At 41.9% G+C, this 25,608-nt stretch overlaps 2 protein-coding genes across 8 annotated transcripts; both read right to left on the bottom strand.

Annotated features, from left to right (window-relative positions):
• Window positions 1–88: 88 nt before the first annotated feature.
• enc (R3H domain containing protein encore) lies at window positions 89–25,608 on the bottom strand. Of its 7 annotated transcripts, none has more exons than XM_036816454.3 (14): window positions 25,358–25,608; window positions 12,297–12,709; window positions 9,219–9,861; window positions 9,057–9,161; window positions 8,841–8,997; window positions 8,541–8,694; window positions 8,155–8,478; window positions 7,883–8,097; window positions 6,962–7,315; window positions 4,491–5,394; window positions 3,821–4,430; window positions 2,052–3,754; window positions 1,889–1,988; window positions 89–1,697 (listed from the first exon to the last, which is right to left on the bottom strand). In XM_036816454.3, exons 2-14 carry the CDS (start codon window positions 12,684–12,686, stop codon window positions 1,642–1,644), a joined length of 5,715 nt encoding a protein of 1,904 aa, XP_036672349.3. In that variant the 5' UTR covers window positions 12,687–12,709; window positions 25,358–25,608; the 3' UTR covers window positions 89–1,641. The 7 variants fall into 7 exon arrangements, with proteins under 7 accessions (XP_036672349.3, XP_065721182.2, XP_036672346.3 ...); XM_065865110.2 differs by having other exon boundaries at window positions 8,841–8,982; XM_036816451.3 differs by having other exon boundaries at window positions 9,057–9,861.
• Rdh (Red herring) lies at window positions 13,774–17,806 on the bottom strand. Its single transcript, XM_065865111.2, has 2 exons — window positions 17,194–17,806; window positions 13,774–13,912 (listed from the first exon to the last, which is right to left on the bottom strand). The coding sequence occupies exon 1, from the start codon at window positions 17,430–17,432 to the stop codon at window positions 17,307–17,309; it is 126 nt and encodes a 41-aa protein (XP_065721183.2). The 5' UTR covers window positions 17,433–17,806; the 3' UTR covers window positions 13,774–13,912; window positions 17,194–17,306.

Raw genomic sequence — 25,608 nt, 5'->3', positions numbered from 1 at the left:
AAAGCGGAAATCAGGAAATCAGGAAAATCATAACCATTTGCTGTGGAAAGTCAGTAAAGTAATAAGCAACAGAAAAAGGCAACACAAGTTTTAACTTTAACTAATCATGTGGTTTCTCTTTTATTATACTTTTCGATTTTCGCATTTTGTTTGTTTTTCTTTTCTTTTCACTTGCCTATATATTATTAGATGGTACATATACATATGTAGTTTATACGCTAAGCTAATTATTTTGTTTAACAATAAATGTATAGCTGCTTAACTCCTCCATCTTCTACTCATCATACTCCATTGTCTGTTTTTTATTTTGCTTACGAGTAACAACGAATTTTAGCTGCAGCTTCTTTGCATTAAGGAACAGGAAATTATAAGGAAATTCTATTTCGAAAGAACATAAACGTAATAAGGAAAAATTCAAATCAAAAATCATATTTAACAAATTTTCATTAATTAAAATTACAAAATAATAATAATTGACTCTCTAAATGATAGATGTATTTTACTTTTAGATTTCATAGGTCTTAAATAAACAGATTAAGTGGCTTGTGTCGAGACTTGTTTCGAAGAGCTTTACACGAAATTTTGCTGGACAAAATTAGATATAAGACTCGCCCCAATTCTGGCGGCAGATCTTGGGGATCCTCGGGTCCAGAGGGCCAGGTTGTCCGGTCGGTCGATTAGTTGATGGAGTTTCTATTCTAGCTTTAGCTTTCGGTTGAGATTTCTAACATAATTAAAACGCATTCAATTAAGCACACCAAAGCAAGGCAATATTTGAAATTTTGAACATACATTTTTTTTTGGTAGCAGCTTTGAAAATAATCTGTTAAAATAGTATTCGAGAATTCCCGGAGATTCTCTTGCTTTAGCGTGCAAATAGCAAGCGCCTCTGAGGTTGTCGATTCCATCTCTGAAACTTCTCTCAGTCTATTTGCGGTCCTTTCGAGAGCTCTCTCGGAACTAAAGTCTACCTGAATATCCTATATATGCTCGAGAAGGGGAGTGGAAGTTACGTATCGGTCGAGTGTTCAGTTCGAAAGTCCGTTTTTTGGGGGGCCGTCGTTGTGTGTGTGTTCAATTATTGCTTCTTCGGGTACTCGATTTTTTGTTTTATTAAAGACTATTTATAATGGCACAAAATATACAGCATTCAATTGTTTTCTTCTGTAGCGGTTCAGTTATTGTAGCGATATCCGTACAATACTCCTTAACTATATAGAGGCTATATGCTATGCTTTGTCGGTTTTTCCCCCCTTTCCCTTCGCTTGCTGCGGAAGATAACAGTGATGGCTTCGCTCTGTTTCGCTCCCCGGCTCTCATGTGGTGTTCATGGTGTATGGATAGTTTAGTTTGGTTTTCTGGTGACCTGGCGACTGAGTCCCTGCCACGCCCCCTTCCTTTCCAGTTGCTACCAATAATGCCCGACAACTCTGCGGCCAGCACTCGACGAGTTCTATTCTCCTTATGCGCTGCTCTTGCGTTTCCATCCGTCTATCCGGTCCACTTCATCTGGTTTTATGGTTGTCAACTACTTTATGTTCCACTAGATTAGGTTGCTATTTATATTTATCTTAGGTATGCCGTTATGTGTATGTAGTTTTTGTTTTGCTTGGGTTTCCTATATGGGTTTTCCGGCTGGCTTTACCGCGGACGCGAACCTTTGTAGTTCGGGTTCGGATGGCGACTGGGATGACGCGCTGGAAAAAGGAAGCAAGGAAGTTGTTAGCTTTGTTATTTAAAAAATCCGATTAAAATCCGATATCAGTAGATCAAGTTATGATATCAATAATATCAAATAAGAAGACTAGATACAGACGTGTCTACATGAAGTTTGTGTTTGTTTACTACGTGACCAACAATTTTCAGTCAGTTTAGGAATTGTGCCCACCTTGTATCATCATTGTGGGATACATGCCGGCCACCTGCGCCATTTGCGGCCGGATATCGTTCGACGGCGATCGTCGACTGTTGGGCAAGGCCACCGAAGGCTAGGATATAGGGATAAATACATTATAAATCTTGAATGTTACAAAACATTAGTGGTTACTCACATGGGCAAAGTACGTCTGGCCATACTTGAAGTACACACCGGACGCCCCGTTTGGATTGTAGCCACCGAGGGCGGCCGCAGCGGCCACGCCGCTCAGCACCGCCGCCGTGGCCTGTTGGCTGCCAGCAGCTGCGGCGGCGGCAGCGGCGGCACTGTGGTGCAGCTGGGCAGTGGGAATGTGCGAGCGGGCGCCACCGCCGCCACCCGGCTGATGGCCACCATTCGAGCCGGCCGCTCCAGCAGCGCCACCTGCTCCTCCACCTAGTCCTGCAGTTGGACCGCCGCCGCCGTAAAGCGAGGGCGGCGAGGCATTCATGGCGGCTCCGGTGGTCTGGTCCAGTACCACAAATCCTCCAGAGTGGCTCACCAATGTGGTCTGTGGCTGAGGTGGTGGTGCGGCAGCATTCGGCGTGTTGGCAGCACTGTTGCTCTGGCTGCCCAAAATACTGTTGGGCGAGTTGTTGCTGCTCTCGTGGCTGCCATTTCCGCCTCCATTGGCGCTGGGCGAGTTCCGTTGGGACACACTGCGCCGATAGTCCTGGTTCATGGACTTCTGACTCCGGAAACTGGCGGCTCCGGCATTCAGACGGACAGGTGGCTTGGCCTCGTAGCTGGTGACGCCGGGACTTGAGTTTGTTGCATAGCTGGGCGGTGGTCCACTGATTAGCGGCAGCTGGTTGGGCTTGTTGTCTCGTTTTACGCCCATCGTGTGGGGTGGTGGCCCACGATGTTGGTAGCTAGTAGCTCCACCGGACGAAGAGGCTCCGCCCAAGCTCACGCTGCTTGGCGAGGCACGCGGCGTGGGCTCATTGTTTGAGTTCAGCAGCGGAGTCTTTGCTCCAGACGGCATGCCTCCCAGGGGAACTGAATGCCTTGGATTGTAGCCACCTGGGTGGTATGGCTTGCGTACTCCCACGGTGTGGGCTCCTGAGGCACCACCGCCATGGTTCCTCTTCTCATAAGGCGAGGTGTAGCCCTCGTTGCTGTTCTGGCTCTGGTAGTAGTGCGGCGTGGAACTGTTGCTGTGGTAGCCACCACTGTTGCCGCCGCCGCCCGCACTGCTGTTGCCACTGCTTGCGTTATTTGGAGCCGGCGGTGTGCTGAACAGCGGAGCCTGCCTTCCAGGAGCCGCTGGAGTACTAGGAGCCGACTGTGAGGCACTCTGATCCATGTTACCACCACTGGCTGGGTAAAACGGAGCAGCTGTGATGAGCGCATGATGGGGAGCACTCTGTGGAGGTGGTGGTGGGGCCTGCTGCACCACCTGAGGAGCCGTTGGAGGACCTCCTGGACCTCCGGCTGCTGCTGCCGCCGCCGCTGCGTAGGGGAAGATATTCGTTGGGATCAGCGCGGCATGTTGAGCGGGCACAGCGTACACATGGGCACCGCCCGCACCACTGAGATCCGTGCCGGTCGCTGCACCACCGTGGGCCAGCGTCAGCGTGGGCAGCGCATGATATGTGGTTGTGCTGGCCGCCGGCGCAGCAATGATCTGGGCAGAGCCCGCTGACGGATGATGGGTGCCACCGGCATGAGTCACCGAGCTGGGTGTGTAGCTGGGATTGTAGTGGATGGAGCCACCGCCTGGTGTGCGCTTCACCCGTGTGCCATAGCCACTGGAGGTCACCACAGACCCGTTGCTCGAGTGCTGCTGCTGCTGATGGTGGTGTTGCTGATGCGGCTGATGGTGCTGTTGGCCTGAAACTGAAAAGGAAAAGCATTTGTATAATGATGAAAGGAAAATGATAACCTTTTGTTTTTGATCCCTACCTGAAACCACAGTGGGTGGACCAGTAGCTGTGCCAGCTCCCGTGTGCGGCGCCTGCTGTTGCATTTGGGCTTGACCTACTGGCGGCTGAGAGGTCACCATGGGCGCGGCGGCCACCGCCTGCTGCGGCACATAGTACGAGATGGGGTGGTAGTACGGGTAGGAGTATTGAATCGGATACGGGGCCATCGGAAGCTGTTGCAGCTGGGCACCACCGCCCGGTTCGCTGGAGTAGATGAGCGGCGCCTGGTAGATGGGCCCTCCATTGGGAGCTGCTGCCGTGGCAAACTGGGCCGTTGGATAGGCAGCCGCCGTCGCCATTGGCATCACTGTGGTGGCTCCCGGTCCGCCCGGTCCCGCTTGGTAGATGGCCTGCGCCGGGATGAGTCCCTCACGCGGCTGCTGAGCCGGATCGAAGACAGGTATCATGTAGGTGCCGCCGGGTATCTCACCGCCTGCCTCCGGGGAGGCAAAGAGTGTCTGAGCGGGCGGATGACTGCTGGTTGTCAGCTGGAAGAGCGGCTGTGAGGCCCCACCGGCATTGCCCACGCCGGGTTGCGGATAGGCGGCATAGACCATGCCCTGCGGGACCGCATAGATGCTGCCATCGGGCTGAAAAGGTAAGGGTTAGACTGTTAGTATGGAACACTTTTTATCTCTAGATGAACTCACCCCCTGCTGATATGTGGTGGCGCAGTAGGGCGCTGCCCCATTGGGCGTAGTGGTGGTGTGAAAGACGGTAGATCCGTCTGGCGCCTGGTAGCTCTGCGTGTACGTCCAGGTGGTTGTCTTGGGTTCCTCGACGGCGGCACTGGGTGCGTGGCTCTGGCTAGGAGTCTTTACCTCGCACTGACTGTAGGGCGTGGAGCTGGGCGACACCGATTGTAGGTCACAATTAACCTGCGTTGCCATCGGCAGCGGAGTCTGGCTGGATGGGAGTTCAGTAATGCCCACCGAGGAGGTGGCGGAACCGGAAGAGGAGGGTCCAGCCATGGGTTCTTGTTCCTGCTCCTGCTGCACTGCAGCTTCCAGTTCCAGCTTCTCAACCACGGCACAGCAGGCAGGTATATTCGGACTGGTGGCTTGGTTCTTGTACTTCTGCACCTCGATGCGATCATAGTTCTTCGTGGATGTAGAGGTCGTGATACTCAGGCAGGCAGTGGCACTGGTCAGGCTATCACAATCGTCGCCCTTGATGCTTGCTGAGTCCCCGTTGCCCGAATGTTGCTGCTGGACAGGCAACGATTGCTGCTCATAGCTCTCGTATCCCTCGGAGCACTCCATTCCCGGCGACTGGGCGTCCTCCTCCGCATAACTCTCGGTTGAGCTGCAGGACAGCTCAGTAGTGGCATATTGCTGGGTTGGTTGCTGATGCTGCTGCTGTGGCTGCTGCAGCTGTGGCTGATGTTGCTGCTGGGACTGATGCTGCTGCTGTTGCTGATGTGGCGACGACTTGCGGTAGTTGTTGTAGCCACCGGAGGAGGTGTTCCCCTGGTTCTGCGACTGGTACTGATTGCCCGTGTGCTGAAGCGCCTGGTTGGGCGGCAGATTGGACGGGTCGTAGTGGTAGATGGAACTGCAAAAATCGAATTCAATTATTAGGTTTGTGTATTTGAATCATCCCTTTTTTACTGGTAGGATTGAGTGTGTTATTCAGGTATTTTTTCTCGCTCGGCAGCATGCAACGTTCGAATAGGAAATAAGGTACAAAGAGTATAGAACTGCGATTAAAATATTAGGGCTAACCAATATATCAAAAAAGATGACATATCGTTTTATATTGTAAGAATAAGAATTCCATTTTGTTGTTTTAAAAGTTGTCTAATATGTTTCCTACTTTTATTTTAATCACAGTTTAATAAAGTATTTAAAAGGAAAGTACAGTCAACACAAGCGGCTGCTGACAGAGTTGCCACAGTTTTGCTGGTTTTTATTTTTTCTTTGTTTTGGGTTTGCAGTGTGTTAGCGACGCGACGGCAGCGACAGACATTTAGTATTATATAAAAGTAATTGAAAAAACAACAACAACAAATGGCTTGACTGATTGGATTGATACAATGCGAAATGCAAATTGAACGAACAACAATTATGATATGACGACAACACTGGCAGACGATAGACGATAACACACGATACATTCAACTCATTCATTCAATAGCTAAAAATCTTGAAATTTCGATCAACGCTGGAGAGGCAAGCTTGGTGAATCTGTTTTTGAGAGTATGGAAAGTGGAGTGATTTGTTTTTATAGTGGAATAACGCCCATGTGTTCTGTGTTCTTCGGTGTCTATGAGCGTGGAAGTAAAAGGCACAGATCGAGAGATATATAGAGAGGTGAGAGGCGAATAGTTATATTCGATAGCAGTTGGTGTTGCGCTTGGTGTCGGTTAATTTACTTTGAGATTAGGCAGATAATTTACAAAAACAACATCAATATGTCTTCACGATAAAATGAAAAGCTAATAATATTGCATATTTCACATATAATAACGTATTAATATTTATGGTAAATAATATTGAATAACATGGCTAAAGTTATATAAGGATATTTTAAATATGGTTAAATATTTGGTTAAGCTTCAAGCAAATAACTTTTGCGTACTGAACACAGATATTTATGTAATTTTTTTAATAAGGTATTCGAAATAAAACTAATCTTCCGATACTTTAATCTAGGCATATAACTTTCTCGCAAAAATTTGACTTAGAAAAATTAGATGTTACCCTTAAGATTCTGGTGAGAAAACATAATAATAAATTTATTTTTTAATATTTTATATAATTTAAATTACGTTAAGATATTAAGGAAAGTTCACACAAATGCAAATAATTTTTTGTACAGAATGTGGAATAAGATATGCATTACTACAAGTTAGTCTTTAAGATAACTTTTATAGGTATAAGGTTTAACAAATGCCGAACTATATATTTAGAAATATATATAAATATATATAAAACTGTGTCCTAAAGCCGCAATGGTCGCTAAGTTTTTTTCGAGTTAGAATATGTGTAAATCGAAGAAAAAATTAAATAAAAGCAATTGCAGTAAACAAATGCGATAATTTTGCAGCGATTTAAGTATTATCATATTTTTTAGTTGTTTGTGTGGTTTAATTTTTTTTGGTTTAGTTTTTGTAAATTACCCGTCTGCATTGACAATTGGTTGGAGGGTTTGCGGATCAATGAGGAGGCTGCCAATTGGCACATTCGAAATGTCTGTGACGGCCCAGACGAGTCCCGACGTTCCCGACGAGCAACTGGACGAGGACGTTGGATCAGCCCCGGTGGCTTCTGTTCCCATATCCACGGGCGAGGTGGCGCCTGCTCCTGGTCCTCCACCGCCGACAACACCACCACCCGATGACATGGGTGGTGCCACCCGGCTGTGTGTCACCATGGCTGGGTGGTTCAACTCCGGCGTCTGCCTGTCGCTGCCGTAGCCCGTGGGCGATGGAGTTACGGAGTCGGAGCGCACGGATTGGGTGCGCGTCTTGTAGCTGGACGGTGGGAGGTTCGAGTTGGTTTATATGTTGGTTGGTTCATTTGTTGTTGTTATTGTTGTTGTTGTCGGGGGATTGCATACAAAAATGTTTTTGGTTTGGTTTTTTTCGGGTATTTTTTTTTAAGGTTTGTCAATTTAAAATTATTCATAATTTAAGAAATGGAGCGAGAGCGATTTTGAGTTTGGGTACATGGACATGGTTTTAACATAAAGTTTATCTTCTGACCGGCTTCACTTGGCTGGATATCTTTTGATTTTAGCTTGAAATTAAATTTAGATACTCTCGTACTTTGTACCATTACAACGAAATCATTATCTACTATTTTCGGAGCATTTGTAGTTAATATTTAAGGTTTTTATGAAGAATGATTAGACAAAATATGGGAATGACTTTAAAAATTAGTTAAGAAATTTAAATGCTTAAAGTATTATACCCGCCTCAGTAAATCTATTACACTAGTTACTATCAAATGTTTAGCTACTTAAAATATAATTTCTTCTCTCAGTGAAACCGGTTGCGTCTAACGATGTCAAAAAAAAAACAGACTCTGAGGCTACTCACCCACTGCTGGAAGGAGACAGTCGCCATGGAGTGCTGCCAGTCGAGTCCTGCTTCACGAAGCCACCGCGTCCACTTTTGATCGAGTTGGTTGAGTCGCCCCGCGGCAAGGAATTGTTGCCAGGACCGCCTGAACTTGGCGGTCCGCCGTAGTTTCCAAAGTTGTGCGACTTGGGCACGGCTCCAGCGGATCTCATGCCATCACGTGATTCCGTGGACTATAGAAAATTTATATTAAATATATGGTTTATGGTATACATCTACAGAAATCGTACATTCTGCATCTGCAGCATCTTCCCATTGGGCCTCTTCGGTCTGGGCGGCTGAGACTGCTTCTGCTGCTGTTGCTGCTGCTCCCAACCACCGTAGCACTCCTCCTCGCCACCGCCGGAGTATCCGTCATGATTGCCTCCCGTTCGACTGAAGATGCGGCTGCGCGCCCGATCGTAGTCCTCCTCCCGCTCCTCGAAGCTCTTGGCCTTGCGATCCAGGGAGAGGGGACACAAGTACGGTGACTGACGCACTTCGTCGAAGCTGTGCGTGTCTCGCTTCAAAATTGACTTGCGTGCATCGTCGCGCACCATCGACTGAAAGCGGATCTGAAAGAGTATTGATGAAGTAATTAGTTAATATTATATGCGGTTCATATGCGACTAAGTACCTCCGGTATACGCGTGTTCTTGGCCACGGCCACAATCACACACTGCTGCGTCTCCGTGTCCACGTTGTGCTCCATGCCGAAGAAGGCGGCCGTGCGATGGATCAGCATACGATTGTACGAGGATGCTGGCGGAAAACGATACTCACAACCGCGACTATAAAGGAAAAAGGGTAAACTTGATTAGATTTTAAAATAGAAGATCTAAGCAATAATGCATAGTATAAATTCCAATTCCTTAACACAATATTTTTAACATCCCAACTTGGTTCTGGTTCTTCCTTGAAAAGCACGCCCGCTCACCTATTTTCCTGGACGAAGTCTATTAGATCCTTCTCGATCTTCAAGAGGATATTGCGGTCCTTGGGGTTCTTATTGAGGGTGTCCCGGAAGAAGACCATCAGATCGGTGCCGCCATAGTCCGTATACTGCTCGCTCGAGTTCTCTGATTGATGAAAGACTAGAATCAGTGAGTGATGAGCCGGGGTATTTGGCCACAGACGAAAAGCCGCCACTTACCGCGCGATATAAAGCCCGAGGTGTTGTTGCTCGAGTTGTTGGACAGGCCATTGTTGGACATGTTGTTACCATTTCCGTTTCCACCGCCTCCTCCGCCGTTGCCGCCTAAATCAATGCTTCCTGATGAGCTGCCACCGAGATTCTTCAACCGTGGTTTGTTACCTTTGGCATTGGTGTTGGCGCGATGCTTCTTGCCTCCGCCTCCACCCCTGGGCTCATAATGGTACGGCTCCTCGTCGTGGTTGTTGCTCAGATTGCTGTTCTGGCTGGACATCTCGTGACGCTCGTGTCGATCATGGCGATCCGCCGCCTTGTAGTTCATCCCGGAGTTGTAGATCACACCCGTGGAGGAGTTGTTATGCTGCTTGTTGTCCAATCCATTGGCCTTCAGGTCAACCACGAACTTCTTGGTGCCGCTGTTGTTATTGTACTCCATGCCGCTGCCGTTGCTGTTGGTGCGATTGTGTTGGCCGCCGGACTTCTTTGGAGGCGAAAGCTTTGGGAACTCGGCCTCGTTGCTGAGTGGCACATTCTGCTGCGGCTTTTGGGGCACATTCTGTTGCTGCAGCTGCTGTTGCGGTTGCTGACTAGTGACAATCACGGCTGGCGTCTCCATCAACGGCGAGTTACCCCTCCCAGTTGATTGTGCTTTGCTGTTGATATTGTTATTGTTATTATTGTGCTCGTGGGATTCCCCCTGGAGCTGCTGCTGCTCGGAGGCAGCCCGCGGCGTTGGCGTGCGAGGTGGCGAAGTGGACTCACGCATCGCATGGCTGCGCGTCAGATGTTTGCCCTTCATGTTGCCCTGCAAGGAAAAGCAGTCGTGGGGTGAAGTAATTAGTTTCGAATTAGTAACAAGCGAATGTCAAAGTTTACCAGGGGTGAGTCCACAGGCGAACTTCGAAGCGAGAACTTATATACCAAAGGCTTTTAAGGGAAATCACCATATTCATAGGTAGACAAGTATTTTAGAGCATCAAAACTTGCTTTCATTTTCGATTTTCAGTTTAATTAAATTGCTATACTGACGTTTAGTTTACTCTGTTTATATAATTCAGTTTTCATAATGTATACACCTTTTTTTGATTTGAGCTTCGCTTTATAGAGGTTTTACTTTAGCAAAAAGAGGCAGGCGTTCAAAGTCAATCCATGATGCAATTGTTGGCTCATTGAAATGTAAAAAACAAACGACCCGCTCACACAGGAAAAACCCGAAAAGGTTACCGGAGAGTAAACTCCGCCTGGTTGCCGTGCTAGGCTTATAATGTGTATGATATACCTTATATAGTACGCCCAGGATTGCCTTTTGACATTTCTCGCGCGCTGAAGGACAGGACGGAAACCGGAGGATAAACGCAGTGAGGCGTTCAGTCTGTCGGCCAATCGTTCAAGTTTAGTCATCAGGCACATTAATTTCGTTCCTTTATTTGTTTGCCCGCATTGATTTTCTGCTATACGAGGACCAACAGAAACTGACATCATTAATCAGCTGTTGAAGTCACTTGACGTGGCCAACAGGCTAAATTAACACTTGAAGCTTCAATAAGAAAGGATTAGGGTTTCGTTGTATAAAGATGCTTTGGTCTAAGCTCTTAATTTATAAATGGTAATGAATCTTTAGGAATTTAAATGGTATTTTTTAAAAACCCATACCCTGGCTAAAGAAAGGTTAACTAAAAAACTTAGAGTACTAAGAATGGCTAAATCATTTAGAACGGAGTAGATCCGATATTTTCTGAACAAGTAACTCGAATACCAAAACTCCTGAGCGTACATTTTATAGGTACATACTTATATTTTTGACCTTAAACTTCGGCAAGCCAAAAAATTCTCAGCAATTTCCAGATTTTTCGCTCAAAGAAAAACTTTATTGCCCGGCTTGTTTATTGCAATTGGCAGATTTTATAGAAGGAAAAACAACTTTGCTGTCGAACCTCAGGCGAGGCTAATTTTCCAATTCTTCGAAGTGGCTTTCAAAGTGATTTCCAGGAATCTGGTACGCCCATTTAACTTTCATTGTGGGAAAAATCAATAAATCGACCTTGGAGCCACGCAGCAGCACCAAAAAGCACTAGCAGCTGCCAGCGAGTGCTCCAAAAAATTTCAGGGGAGAGGGTAGAAAAGGGGGGCCCAGGGAAACCACTCTATCGCCCAGCACATAAACAATGATTGACGATAAATCCTGCATGAGCAGTTAACCAAGGCAACCGACCGACCGAACCACCCACCCACCAACCAACCAACCAACCACCCACCAACTCACACATAAACCTTGAACTCTGTTGGCAAAAAGCGTTTAGAACTGTCTGGGATTGTGGGGCAGTAACGAACTGCAGCAGGAGCAATCAGAAACACGTTTACCAATTGCAACACTTTTGCCATTCGGGGTCGATTGGGGAATTTCCAGCAAATGCGATTCGCAGAACCGTAATCCCCACCCCCATAAAGTCCCCCGTACGCTGCAACCCGTAACCCCCCTTGGACTGCCAGTGACCTGACCCAGTTTATTAGACGTTTTTTGGGCGTGTATCCTTTGCTCGAGAGTTCAGTTCATGGCTGCACTTATGTGTGTGCATCCTGCGAGAGAAACAGAGATAAGAGAGAGCCACCAGAATCGAGAGCAGGGCCGAGATGATGATGATGACGATGATGATGATAAGGAGTGGAGAAATGAGAACCCAACTGCAACACGACACCTGACAAGACCTGACCTATATACCCCAGTTCTATAATCCCTGCATTCGCCTGTCTGAACTATTTTATACTAACCTATTTTACATGATATGCGTAGTTTTTGATATGGCTTATGTATTATACATTGTATCATACCATCATTAAGAAATATGTTTATAAAGGGCGGTACAAAATATATATCTGACTATGGTACTATATATCTTACTTAAAGGTACCTACGTTTATTCTGAGTTTATTAGCATCTAAATATTTATGGAAATTAACTAAAAAAGAATATTTGTATACCTATACTTGTTTTTCGATGTTTCTTTGGAGACATATATAATTTTTTGCATACTTTAAATACCTTTTAAATTTTTTAGCAGATGCAAAATACTTTTTTTCTGAACTGCGTGCTCTATAAGTGTAGAACTTCTAGTTGTATAAAATACATTTTATCTTGAAAGCAGCATTTAATAAATCTAGTCCCTAGTTCTAACTATTAAAGGAACATCACAATCTTAAGTTAATGGTCTAAATATACCTTGGGCTGTGGGCAATACTCACTCGTCTGTTGCCAAAGCTGTTCTGACGTCCCAAGTTCGAGGATCCGGCCGCCGACTGGCACTCCTCGCCGCAGTTGTTGTTGATGTTGCTGCTGCTGCAGTTGCTCGAGATGGTGGCAACGGAGGATGCCACCGCGGATGTGGCTGCTGTGACTGTAGATCCTGTTGCTCCGGCAGTGGCTGCTCCAGTGACTACTGATCCTGATAGTACTGCTCCCGATCCTGATCCTGAACCCAGTCCGGATGAGTTGGTGTTTGAGGCAACGACGGCGTTGGCACTGGCAACAACAACAACGGCGGCCGCAGCGGCCGCTGTTGAGGCAGAAGCGGCAGAGGATAAATTGGTTGGAATATTCGTAGCTAGGGCTACTTGAGATTTTGTGGAACTCATAATCACAGTTTATGTCAAGTGTACTGAAACGAAACAAGAAATCGGAAAACGAAGTTGATAAGGCAATCAAAAACTTCAGTTTATTTATTTAAATTTGCTTGTTAAAAAAGTAACACCAACGACCCTTAGGGAAATCAAAAGTTGATATACTGAAGAGTAAATTGGAATAGTTAGGTTGAACTCTGAACAGACAATTTATATTATAAAGTTTTAGAAAAAAATAATAAATGTCTTCTTTTCAATGGTACGTTATATTTATATTTTAAGTAATACTTTTAAAAAGTAATTAACTTATAATTTCTTAAACCCATAATGATTACCTCAATAAGTGAGTTAGACTATTGCATTTTGTTTACACGGTTTTATGTAGCTCCAAAAATTTGTTAACAAATTTTCGTTTGTGGTTAGTTTTTGTCTTTTATAAACTTTTTGTCTGCGGTTCATAAGAATTTTTGCATAGTTTTCTTTATAGTATTTGTACGAATATTTAATAATTTCCTTATTATTCTTTCAGAAAAAACTCATATTTGTCGAAAAGTTGCGGCAGTGCAGTTGAGAGAATATTTTTTTATAAAAAAGGTTTAACCAAAAATTTCTGACGCTGTTGTTTTCACTCGATTTGCTTTGGTTTTGTGCGACTTAGATTAGTTTACTTGTAGTTTAGTTTGTTTATACGATGCAAGGCTTAGTATTTGTAGATAAATAGTTATTGTATTGGATTTTCGTGGCAAAAAACTTTGCGAAGGGAGGAAAAATAAAACACTATTTAAAGGTATTTATTCTTTCTTTGTTATTGTGGTAATTGAGTTTTTAAAACGTTTGGTTGTTTGTTTGTTGTTGGTTTTTTTTTTAGAACGTTGTTTATCACATTTACACCATATCACCGAAAATCAGAAGCTGCCCAATCTTTTTGGTCTGTACACTTGCTTGATTTTCCCAGTTGTTTTGTTTAAAAATTAATTCATTTATGCACTAAACACTTAAGTCGCTATTTCTATAATTAATTTATATATATGTATGTATATTGTATAGTTAAAAATATTTTAGTTAAAGCTTTCTTTCTTTCTGGTTGTTGTTTTGTGATTATTTCTCTCGCTGATTTTTCCTTTTTTCCTCGGTTTTGTGTTATTTTTATTGAGATATTTCCTTCTGGTTGTCTATATAGTTCAGGTTCTTGGAGGATTTCTTTGATTTCCTGTTGTTTCCTGTGGCACACATTTTACTATCTGCAAAGTTGGAGGAAGTTTTAGTCGAGGGCTTTTCATTTCCCCGAGAGAAAAACGCGCAGGCGAGAGAGACAGAGAGAGAGTGAGAAATCGAGAAATCGAGAGAATCCCTCCGCAAAACTGTGTATCCGTGTATCACACACTCGTAGACAATATGACCTTGTTTACGATTTATTTTGATATTCAAAACTGCACGAGCCGAAAGCCGAGAAAATTTCATGATGCGAATATTGCCCTCGGCACGATTAGAAGGGTGGATATTCGCCTGCTCTCTTTATCTTCAGGCCTCCTCAGAGCTCCTGGCGAATATCCTTATAAGGACAGCACACACACACACACATCATAACACCCGACTGGTTCCCATTCAGCGTAATTATCTAGAGTTTTTGATTGCCACAATTTATAGGAGTAGGTAGCTAATTTTGTCCACTTTTTGTGCGTATTAAAAGGGTTGTGCTCTGAACACCCAAAAAATGTTTCAAAATTTGATGTTTATCTGTCCGAGTTGAATGGACTTTGCATAAATAACTGAGGCAAGTCGGTGCTTTCAGCGGCAAGTAAAGGAATCTTGGGAAAGGGAGCCCAGCCTTTTGGTTTATATAATTAAAATCTGCGGTGTAGCATAAGGGCAACGGAAAATTCCCAGGAAATACTTTATTGAGCCAAAGGATCTTTTACTTCTTTTTCTCATGTTAAACTAGGAGTTCAGGATTTTATATAAAGGATTAAAAATAAAAAAAATATTTTTTATGATAAAGTACTTTTAAAATTTTTAAAGTAATCTTTTTGAAATGAATTGCTATTTAAGTACATCACTTTATAAGGTCAATACTATACTATTTATTTTGGAATTATGTATTAAGGAATCACAGATTAGAACTGTTTAATAAAATATATCTTCGTAAAAGAAGTGACTTCTTAACTTTAAGTATGATACAATTTTAAAAGAACCCCTAATTTGTTTTCTAATTAACGTTTTGGGTTAACCAATTATGACAAATTATGATTTTCCTTTCGTTTGTTTCTCACAAATACTTTCAAGACCCATAAGACCAAGAAATGCAAATATAAACAAAGCCGACGAGGGAATAGATGAATGAAGGTTTTCAAGAGGTTCTACCCTCCCCCTTTTTGGGCCAAAAACACCTGGCCAAAAGCAAAATGCCGTGACAGTCGCAGCGAATCTTTTATTCTGGGGAAATACCCGCGAAAAATGCGAAAGCGAGAAACGAGATTTGGAGAATCGCGCAAGAGAAAAGCGGAAAAGTGGGCAGGTGACAGATGACGTAGCCGCCTTAAAAAGAAACACGCATACGACGTGTGGCACACGACCAAAACGAAGGTGACGACGTCGTCGTCTTCGTTTTTCCACCGCTTTTCCCTGCCCCTGTTATTACCGCTTTTGGTGGAAATGAGGCGAAGGCAAAGGCAAAAGGCGACGGCAAAGTTCGCCAACGAAATTTGGGACAAGAGTCGGAAAATTGCATTCGGGAGAGGAATCGGAATACGGGAATCAGAATTCCGAGAGGGGGGTGGTGGAGTGGAATTATGGGTTGCATGTGGCACGGTATTACGACTTGGCCTTCCTGCTGTTTAGCTGTTTACAGCTGCTCACTCACTCATCACACACACACACCCTCTCTTTCTTCGCCTATCGGTCGTCTTCTTTTCCGGCCAACCGCTCAAAGCGACAAACAAAAAAGCTTCCTCATAGTGCCGAGTACTAGGAAATGTGTTGCGGTTGTCTAGTCTGCGGAGAATGAGCTCCAAGGCGCCTGCGTGGGAGAATCCTAAAAAATGAGAACCAGCTAGTACACTTAGCAAAAAAAATTAGCTCCACCAGAATTAACAAACTCCAAAATTTAAATGTTACTCTAAACTTAACTTCCAAAGTCTTTCAAGCCTATAAACGAAATAAATAATACTTAAAATTTGGAATGTATGTAAGCTATATATTTCTTTAAAAAAAAAATATGAACTTAGTATATTACTATTATTTTAGGACCTTTGCTTGAACATACCATTTTGCATAGATTTAAAATAATGACATTAGAAGATAAAGAGGAATATTTATTATACAAAATTAATTGCGATGCAAAATACCTTTTTAGTTGCTTGTAAAGACCTATATATTTTGTTATACTATGAAAATTTTAAATGCGTAGATTAAAATTATTGACTTTGGAAGATAAAGAGGAATATTTATTATACAAAATTTATTCCGATGCAAAATAAAACTATAGTTGCTTGGAAAGACCTATATTTTTTGTTATTCTATAAAAATTTTAAATGTACTCAACATTTTTTTTAAATTTAATAAAAAATGTGCATTTTAGCGGCGGATAAGGTTTACCTACACTGAACCCCCCTATTTTTTTTAGTGTACTTATATAGAGAGCATGGCGAGCCTGCACTTTAGAAGCTCGAGCAGGAAGTTGGCTGCGATGCACTCGCAAAAGGCGGCGGAAGGGAAATGGAAAATGAGCCAGCGAAAAAACCCCAACAGTGGAAAGAAGAAGAGGGCCAAATGGGGCGTGCATTTCCACCTAGAGCCAAATAATGATTATAATTTGTTGACAAGTCGATGATATGTTCCGAACATGCATTTTCCAAGCTCTCACACGGAAAAACTCTTTATAATTTGTATGCGAAAACGTCACCGAATTACGGAAAATAAAAAAAAAAACAGAAAAAGAAAAGTACGAAATGAAAAACGAACCCGAGGAAAAGACCCGAACTCTCGTATGAGTTTGTAAGTGTGTTTGTGTGGGGGAAAAACGTGTGCGACTGTGTATGTATAATACACCAAAAAGGCCACAAGAAAAAAAACTGTCTTTAAACCAAATGAAAATTCCTCGCGACTCGAAAACATTTTCTTTTTCGCACACATTTCTTTGCACTTTTTTGTATATATATTTTTAAACACTCTGCCCGGCAAAAGGGGCTTCCTTTTTAGCTCTACATATATCCGTTTACCACTCGAAGTCTGCAGTTTCACTCGCACAGTTTGGTGGATTCTAAAACAGAGTTTTTTTTTATTTTTTTCCACGCGCGTGCCATTTGTATATTTTTTTTCCTTTTTTTCCACCAGGAATTCTTATATTTTGTATTGAGAACCGAAAACCGTACCCCCAACCCAATAAACCCCATCGACCATTGTTCACTCTCTCGAATTTTCTCCCCCCACTCTTTCACTCTATCTCGCTCTCTCTCTCACTCTTTTTGTTATTTTTGTATTTTTTCTTGAAAAACTAATTTTCTCGGGCACTAATTTTTCTTGCCTCCGCTCGTTTGCTTCATTGTGAAAAATGTATTTTTAAGCTGCTGCTTCTGCTTCTGCTCCGCTTCTTCTATAGATGTTGCTGCTGTGAATGTTGCTGCTAGTTGCTGCTGCCTAGTGTTGCTGCTGTAGATGTTGCTGCTGTGGATATTGCTGCTGCTGCTGCTGCTGCTGCTGGTACGGATGACAATGACAACTTTGGCAACGGCTGCGACAGAAGCGACGACCGCTGGCGGACATTATGGGAACACGGCCGAATGGATACTGGGCCAATTCGCTGGCGAAAGGTCTCTTTTTCTCTGAATTTCTCTCTAAAATCTCTCGGCTAAGAATCTCCTTCGTGTGTGCTTTTCCCCAGAAGGGTGGCAAAAAAAACAAATTGCCTCTCTCTTCTCTCTCGGCCAAAATTAAAAGAGAGCCCTGCGAGTGCGTAAAAGCTTCGCGGAAAACAGGTTAAAGCGTATGGGTCTCCCCCTCTCTTTCACACTCTCTAGCCCCCTCTCTTTCTCGCTATATATCCTCCCTACCACATAGTTCGCCCGATGTCCCATGGCCCAGAGGCAAAATGCTTATTGGGGTGGCATTTGCTCGGGTCTCTCCACTCTGCACTCACTCGAAGAAATTTGTTTTTGAATGGGTTATCCACTAAAATGATGGGGGGTTATTAGTATACCTCATAAAGTTGATGGTATTATATACCAAAAAAAAATGTTAGATCCTAAAATGCTATGATACTAAGATGAATATATGAATGATGATATTTCAATAAAACTGATAACATTTGATATTCTGGATTGTCATTAAAAATCGGTAGACTATTTACAATAAGTAAAATAAATACTATGTACAAGAATAAAGTTCCATAATGCTAAATCAGGTTTAAAATCGCTTGAAGGGGGATAGTAAAAATGGTATTATGCCATTTCTTAAAGTCTACTTTTGTGTCTGTTTTCTAAGCCTCTTTATTTAATTTTGGATGATCTTTTGAGAATAAGTTCACTAATCTTTAAACTTTTTTTAAGGATTATCAATTTAAGAAAAATTCTAAAGATATGATATTTTTTTTACAAATTTGATTTGCAATAATATTTCTCCAAGTGTCCTCATCTACTCCTTCTTGTTGCTGCTGCTCCTGGTAGCTATTGTTGTTGCTTTTATTGTCCTTCCTGGTGAGTTGGTATGCGTGTGCTGCGTACCGACTGCAGTTGTTGTAGTTCTTCTGGTAACTGGGCATCTCATCCTTTATGTTTTTCTGTGTTTTTTGCCTATATATCCCTATATCCCTGCTTGGTTCTGTGGCTTCACTTCCTAGCAGGCCACAAAAGGACCTTGGACATGTGAGCATAAGTGCGTAAGAGAGAAGGGGCGAGAGTCCTGCCTGGCAAAAGAAAGGGAGGGAGTAACGAACCAAACTGGAATGTTTACGGCACAAAAACAATAAAAAGCAAAAAACTTCATAAAAGTCGGTGATGTTTTTCATGCTCTACCTGGGAATCGAATTCAATTTTAATTGAATGTAAATACCCAAAGTGATTTTCCATCAAGGCAATCTAAATCTGGGTTTCAAACACTTTTAATCAAATTGTTTATGCGAAAGCCAGCAGATAACCGAATGGAAATAGTTTAAAACAGAAAGGGAACATATCAGACGAGGACCATACGACTTAGGGATATTCTTTTAAAGTTACATAATGAAATTATTGAAAACTAAGTCAAAACATCGGCCACAATTATTTTCGTTAAGTATCCCCAAACGAAGTTGATTTTTTTGCATATTTCTGGCTCCAAATATTACAAATTATTTTCCACTTAAAACTTTATCCCATAAATCATGATATACCCTACATTCAAGCATAAAACTTTTTCCAATTCAATTACCCTCGCAAATCACTGGCAAATTGACCAAAAAAGTGTCCATCAATTGAAGCTTTATCCTTCTCTTTTTTATTGGCTTTTTCCATCTCTTTTTCGCCTGCATATCTGTCAATTTATAGCCTGAAATTGCATTTGATTCCTGACGGAATACGCCAGTTATTTTATTTGCCCCCGACCCTCTTCTTTTCCTGATGATGAATGCATTCATCATTTGAGTGGGCAATAAAAAAGCTTTTAGAATTTCGTTGCTTAAGGGGAAAAGAGAAAAATGAAATGTGTAGGGGAGAAAAGAAGCGATAAGGAGGCGACAGGACAGATTTCTGCATTGTGGCTGCCAATAATGTTAAACCAGAAGAAATCACAATTTTTTCTCTCATAAGCTGGTTTCATTATTCATCTGACAAGGGAGAAAATAATCTTTAAAGTTTCAGAAACTTCCTAGGATTTTTAATGTTATAAAAAATATAAGAAAAAAGCAGGTCTCCCTATATTGCGTTTTTTTATATTTTTAAGATATTTATAAAATAAATTTTGTTTTTAACTATTATAAAAAGGATTATTAAATTTAAAAAATGAAATCAAAAATCATAGATTTTTTATGTTTGCTACGTGTAAAAGTGTATTAAAACCAATCTGAAAAATCCAATCCTTTTTTTTATATCCCAAAGGTAACTAACAGTCTTATTTTGATATTATTTTCATATATTTACAGTTCCCCTTATTGGGATTACTATTTTTTATAGTTTAGTCACATCCTTTCGTGTGCATTGTGGCGTGCATCCCGCAATTTTGGGATGAAAGTCAGGTGAAGCGTGTCCTAGATTCCACTACAAATACAAACAAACCTCTACAAACACACACAGAGATTCCACCCCAAAGTATGCAACATAATTTTAGTGCAAACAACGCAATAAGCTCGACTTTCTGTCTAGCGGGACCTTGAATTTAATCAAAGTTGCGTCAGTAATCTATCTCTTTCTAGCCTTTCTATGCTCCCTCTCGCTCGGGCAAATTGCAAAATAATTTGCATCGATTAGCCAAATGAGTTCCGGGGATTCCTGGCTCCCTTATCTCTCTCTCTCTCTTTATGCTCTCAGAGGACTTTTTGTCGTCTTTTTAGCATCGGGGGGATGCCAAAATGCGTTTCCCCAAATGCGTCGTAATAAATAATTTATGTAAAATGCTGGGAAATCTAGAAATGGTACAGGGAATATTGGCAAAGAAACAGAAAGAGAGAGAGGAAGGGAGAAAAAAGGACGAGACTGTTGCTCCTTCCTCTCTCTGTCTCTCTCTCTCTCTCTTCACCCTTCGGTTAATGTAATTGCATATTCGTGAATGTCGCGCCTTTCGCCTGCAATTACGACATCTTATTTGGGTCAACACGGAGAGATAGCTCTCTGGAGAAAGAGAGAGGGGTACATGGAGATGGAAAAAGAGAGGTTTATACCCCTCAGAAAGAGAGGGGCCGAGCTTAAGCTCCGCCGCACGTGTGAGCTTAAAAGCGCATCGCATTTCGAGGCCAAGTGCCGAGTACGAGGATACGAGAATACGAGGATGCGAGGATTCGAGGACTCGAGGACTCGAGGATACTACCAGCATCCGTCTGTCACTTCCGCAGGCAACTGCAGTACCCAAAACGGGGGGGTTTTGGGTGGTCTTGGCTGGTTTTCCGGGAGGAGGAGGTCAACGCGGGGTGTCCAGTGGGTGTGGCCTGCGTTGGCCCAGTTTAGTTGGCCCACAGGGCAGATGCAAATGCACTGATTTCCTGCTGGAAATTCAATTTAAATTCTGTAATACCTGTATTCCCCGGTAACTAAAGGATACAAGAAATATCATAGTAACAGGAAATTAAAGTACTGGGCATTGTAATGAATGCACAGTGTCGGTGAATACAACGATGCTTTGTATGACTTATTAAAAAATGCATACTCTGACATTTTAAAATAATAAAGTCAGACTATTTTTTTTTATTAGACGCTGTTAATAGAACATTAGTTTTATAATATGTTTTATAGAGGGGTCATACAGAGAAACAAATACGTTTTTAGCAATATGATTCACAGTCTAAAAGTAAACGTAAACGAGAATTCACCTGAATTCCGAAAGCAAACTCAATCTAAGCACTTTAAAAGCAACCAAAGGATTCAATAATGGCTATTGGATTACTCTTCAGTTAGTCAGAGATTTGCGCACTACACAAAATGGACGAAGAGCAGAGAGAGATTGACATTAAAGCCTTTTGTGACTATCCTGCTGGGGGATATTAAGCAAGCAAATCTAATCTAATTAGCCGGCAAATGCCAAAGCAGAGTCAACTCTTACCCGGCTATACATCCACTTTGGTCCCCCCTTAACCCCCCAGTGCCCAGCCGGCCTCCTTTAGTCACCTGCTTAACACCTCGACGACTGTACGCCCCCGCTTCGTTTTATGGCGCAATTAAAATGCTAAATGCTTTACGACATCGCCCAGGGGGGGTCCTTTAATTAATTTGCCTGTGACAATGACTGGGCCATGCCGTGTCTCGTGTCCTGAAGACCATGAAAGGTGTTAACAACAAACGCCTGGCCAAGAAAGGAGGTAGCAGGCTGGCAAGGACACCCTCACCTCCATTCACTTGACCCAGACAAAAAAATAAGAAAAACAGACAGGCAGACAGATGAAAGAGGCGCCCAAGAGAAGTCTTCATTTAAGCGCTCCTCTAACCTAAAACATCCTTGCTAAAACCCTGATTATGACAGATTTGATGGATATAGTCACCATTTACTTGGTCCTTGGGGGACTGATTTTCATACCCTATTTAGTAAGGTTCTAGGGGTACAATATACAAACTGGAAAAACCCTTAACAAAAGCTCCTTGCAGTAAGGTATAAGGAACAATTATTTAGTAAATAACCTAAATATTTTAATAAAACTTTTTGTTTTTGACAATTTTAAGAAGTTGTATATGAAAGTAATACGAAAATGTTATATTTTACTATTAGATATTTTAAATACTTTATCAATAGGCTTAGCAAAATTACAGCCTTTTAAATGTACTCCAGCAAATATTTAAAAATCTAATATCTTTCAGGGGAAATCTCGAAATCATTGAAACTTTTGCCAGCAATTCCCTGCTTTCATTTTAGCTGACACACGGCTAAAAACTTTTAAGGCCACGTTGAGCAACCTTTTGAGTTGTGCGACACACAGCGCAAAAAGCCAAGCTAAGCACAACCAGACAAGCCAAGAATCCAGACTAGCAGATGTCCTGTAAACGGACGACTAGTATTCCATCAGGAAAATATTAATGGGATGAGGATAGGAAAGCTAGACTTCAAGTCTCCTCAATCATTCATTTGGCATATGAAACATGCCCCGTTGCATACAAAAAGGGGCACCTGGGAGCCGACATTTGGGGCCATTTGATTGTTGTCTTCGGGCTCAGTACCGGGCTCAGTCCACGTAGCCCCAGTCGGAGCCACCTGCGGGAATTATGAAATATGCAAAAAGCATCTGCGCGGGCCTAGAGGCACCACCCCCATTCAACCCATCCAACCCAACCACCTCCTTCGCTCTTTGCGGGAATAGAATTCGCTTGGCATCGCAACTTTGTCTGCAGAATCTGAAGAGGAAGCCAAGGGGCAGGTGGCGGGTGGAAAAGGTGGGGCTCTTTGAGCCAAATCAAAAACAAAACTGGCGTAACCAATGTGATGTGATGTGTCTGCTCTTATCACAGGCGATTATTCATAAGCAGCAGCCATAAGAATTACAGGGGGTATTCTTTTAAGTGTACTAACTTACACATAAAGTATTCGAAATGGCTCTATGTTTAATGTTTTTTTTTCGGAAAATATAGGTATTATTAGGTGTACATACGTTTTAAGAAAAACTAATAATAAAAAATGATATATTAAAGACAATTTTGGGAATTTTTAATACAATTTGTTTTAATATTTGTGAGGGTTTTAAAATAATAAATCTTTTATTAGGTTGATCAAATATAGATTCAATTGACTGAATTTAAGTTGATTTAATAAATATCCGTATAACAAAAGTTCGCCTGTCAAAAAAGAGAAATGCCAAATCAAAAGATCTGCGGCTGCCAGAATGTTTTTGAAAATTTAAATAAAATGGCATCCGATAGCAAGTGGCATGAGCAGAGGCAATAAATTAATTTACACAAATTCCCTACATTCTCGCATGAAAAATGCTTTGGTTTCGCGAGTTTTCGCAGTAAGATTTGCGTTCAATTTTTTTTGTTTGTGTAATGACTGCGAAACGGACGGGCGAAGCGAATCCGAGCGCAACAAAAATCGACTAACTAAGTAGCAGCAGCAACTGAGACAACAACTACAACATTGTGTGACAACGACGACATTTCGTTTATAGCATCAGGCCAAAATACATCATCATCTTCTCGACATCATCACCCGAAAGCATCATCATCGAAAGAACCATTGAATGCGAATATCCGAATAAAATAATAAACAGAGAAAAACACAAAACAGCGACGTTATAGTGCAAATGTATATTGAAACAAATAAATATACAGTAAACACTTGCAATAAAAAACCTTTAAGTACAGGCACGTGTAAGATCTATATTTCAACGCTTTGTCTAATGAAAGTCCGATTTTAGATAATCCAAAACATTAAATATGAGTATGTACTACAGTAATTAAATCTTTTAATATAAATCCTTTCTAAAAGTATAAATTATTTATAAAAAAATATCTATAATTTACAAAAAATTAGGACACCTGTTTAATTTAAAAAAAATTCACCTGTTAAGCTTTATTACCTATATTTAATTTATGATCACAAATAAATATTTTTAAATTTTTACTAAAATCCTAAGATAGGCCCTTTTTTAATTATTTATGCGGAAATACCAAAAATAACTAAAGTAAAGAGTCATTTCTTTTGCCCGGGTTTTTGGGAGAGCGAATAAACAACCTGACGCCATGATCGCAACGCCGCCGATGTAAGAGATATGGAGACAAATGTGAAATACACCCAGAGAAGTGGCAGGGGGAGATATAGCCAGCCTAGTCGGATTATTCGCAAAATAGATTTTCAATAAAACCCACTCGAAAACACCGACAATGGCGGACGCAGGCCAAAGAGCCATTTCGAATCTATTTTAAACACAAACAAAAGCATTCTCTATAAATCGAGCAATGGCGAAGAGGAAGAAACTTACAAAAACTGTTGGCAAGAATGCGATATGTCCCCAGAAGTTGTGGGTTCTAGCCGAACTGGAATCATTTCTAAAAGGTTTGGTAGTCTATAGACTATAAACATTTTATAAAGTTTTGTACCCATAAAAATAGAATTCCTTGCCTATAAATCGATTTCTATGGTTATTATTTATGATCTGAAACTGGAATCATTTCTAAAAGGTTTGGTAGTCTATAGACTATAAACATTTTATAAAGTTTTGTACCCATAAAAATAGAATTCCTTGCCTATAAATCGATTTCTATGGTTATTATTTATGATCTGAAACATAATATTATGATGTTTACAAAGTTTTAGGCTTTTATTTACTTTATTTGAACGTATTTCTTATAAACTTTTTTATAAAGACCGTTCTAGACTTGCACTAATTAAGTTACCAAATATTAAAGATACACATCTAAGAAATATCAATTTTACTCAGAACTTACTTTACTTCCCTACAGCAAAAACCCTTCTCTACAAAAACGAAAACTTACGGACCTTTAATAAAGATAGGAACATTTTAATGATTAGGATCGGGAAATATTGATCTTATCCCGGTTTTAAGAAAGAGCTTTGAAAACACATAAAACAAATGATTTGTATTTTGATAATAGACTAAAAAACACTACAAAATCTAAATTACTTCCTTTTCTTTTACTTTTTAACCCGTTTCTTGTAAGGTAATGTGATATCCTTGCTTTTATCACGCTTAAAGCATAGTACAATGGCCATGAAAACCTGGTATTAGCTATGCTATGCCTTTTCTAGACCCCCGATGAAGTTCCTCGGCGAACAAAGGTCCCAACTAGCAACTCCAATTAGACATACACCCCGGAATCAGATAACGGGGCCTTCCCGGTAGCACTAATATAGGGTATGTATGTATATGCATGGAGTGCTGATGTGCATATATGTGTGTATGTACTGCACTCCAAAATGCAACCGCTGCCGGCGGCTGCGAAATGCGAAAATTTAGCAGTTTTAAAATGCAACCAATAGTTTCTTTTAAATCCACATCATTTTCCACCGCTGAGAGTGCGAATCGCACTTTCTGAACGATTTTCCTGGACTTTTTCTTCTAAACTCACCATTTTCAGTTCTGCTGCCCATGGCGAGTCGTTGTTGTTTTTGCTTCTCCCTTGCCCTGCTCTCGGTTCACTTTTCTCCGATTTTCCGAGTTTTCCGGGGATCAAACAGTCTGCGGGGGCGGCACTGCAGTTCTGGCTGTTTTTCGCGGTGTTTTCCAAGTTGTTTAGGCCTTTGTGGCACGCATTTTCCGCATTTTCACTCGAAATTTGTTGTTTTGTTTTTTGTGGTGTGGCCAGTTCGGATGGGCCAA

The sequence above is a fragment of the Drosophila suzukii genome, chromosome 3 (assembly GCF_043229965.1).
Source record: "Drosophila suzukii chromosome 3, CBGP_Dsuzu_IsoJpt1.0, whole genome shotgun sequence".
Lineage (NCBI taxonomy): Eukaryota > Metazoa > Arthropoda > Insecta > Diptera > Drosophilidae > Drosophila > Drosophila suzukii.
The sequence above is the reverse complement of the archived record's forward strand: the minus strand, read 5'-3'. Positions and strand labels throughout refer to the sequence as shown.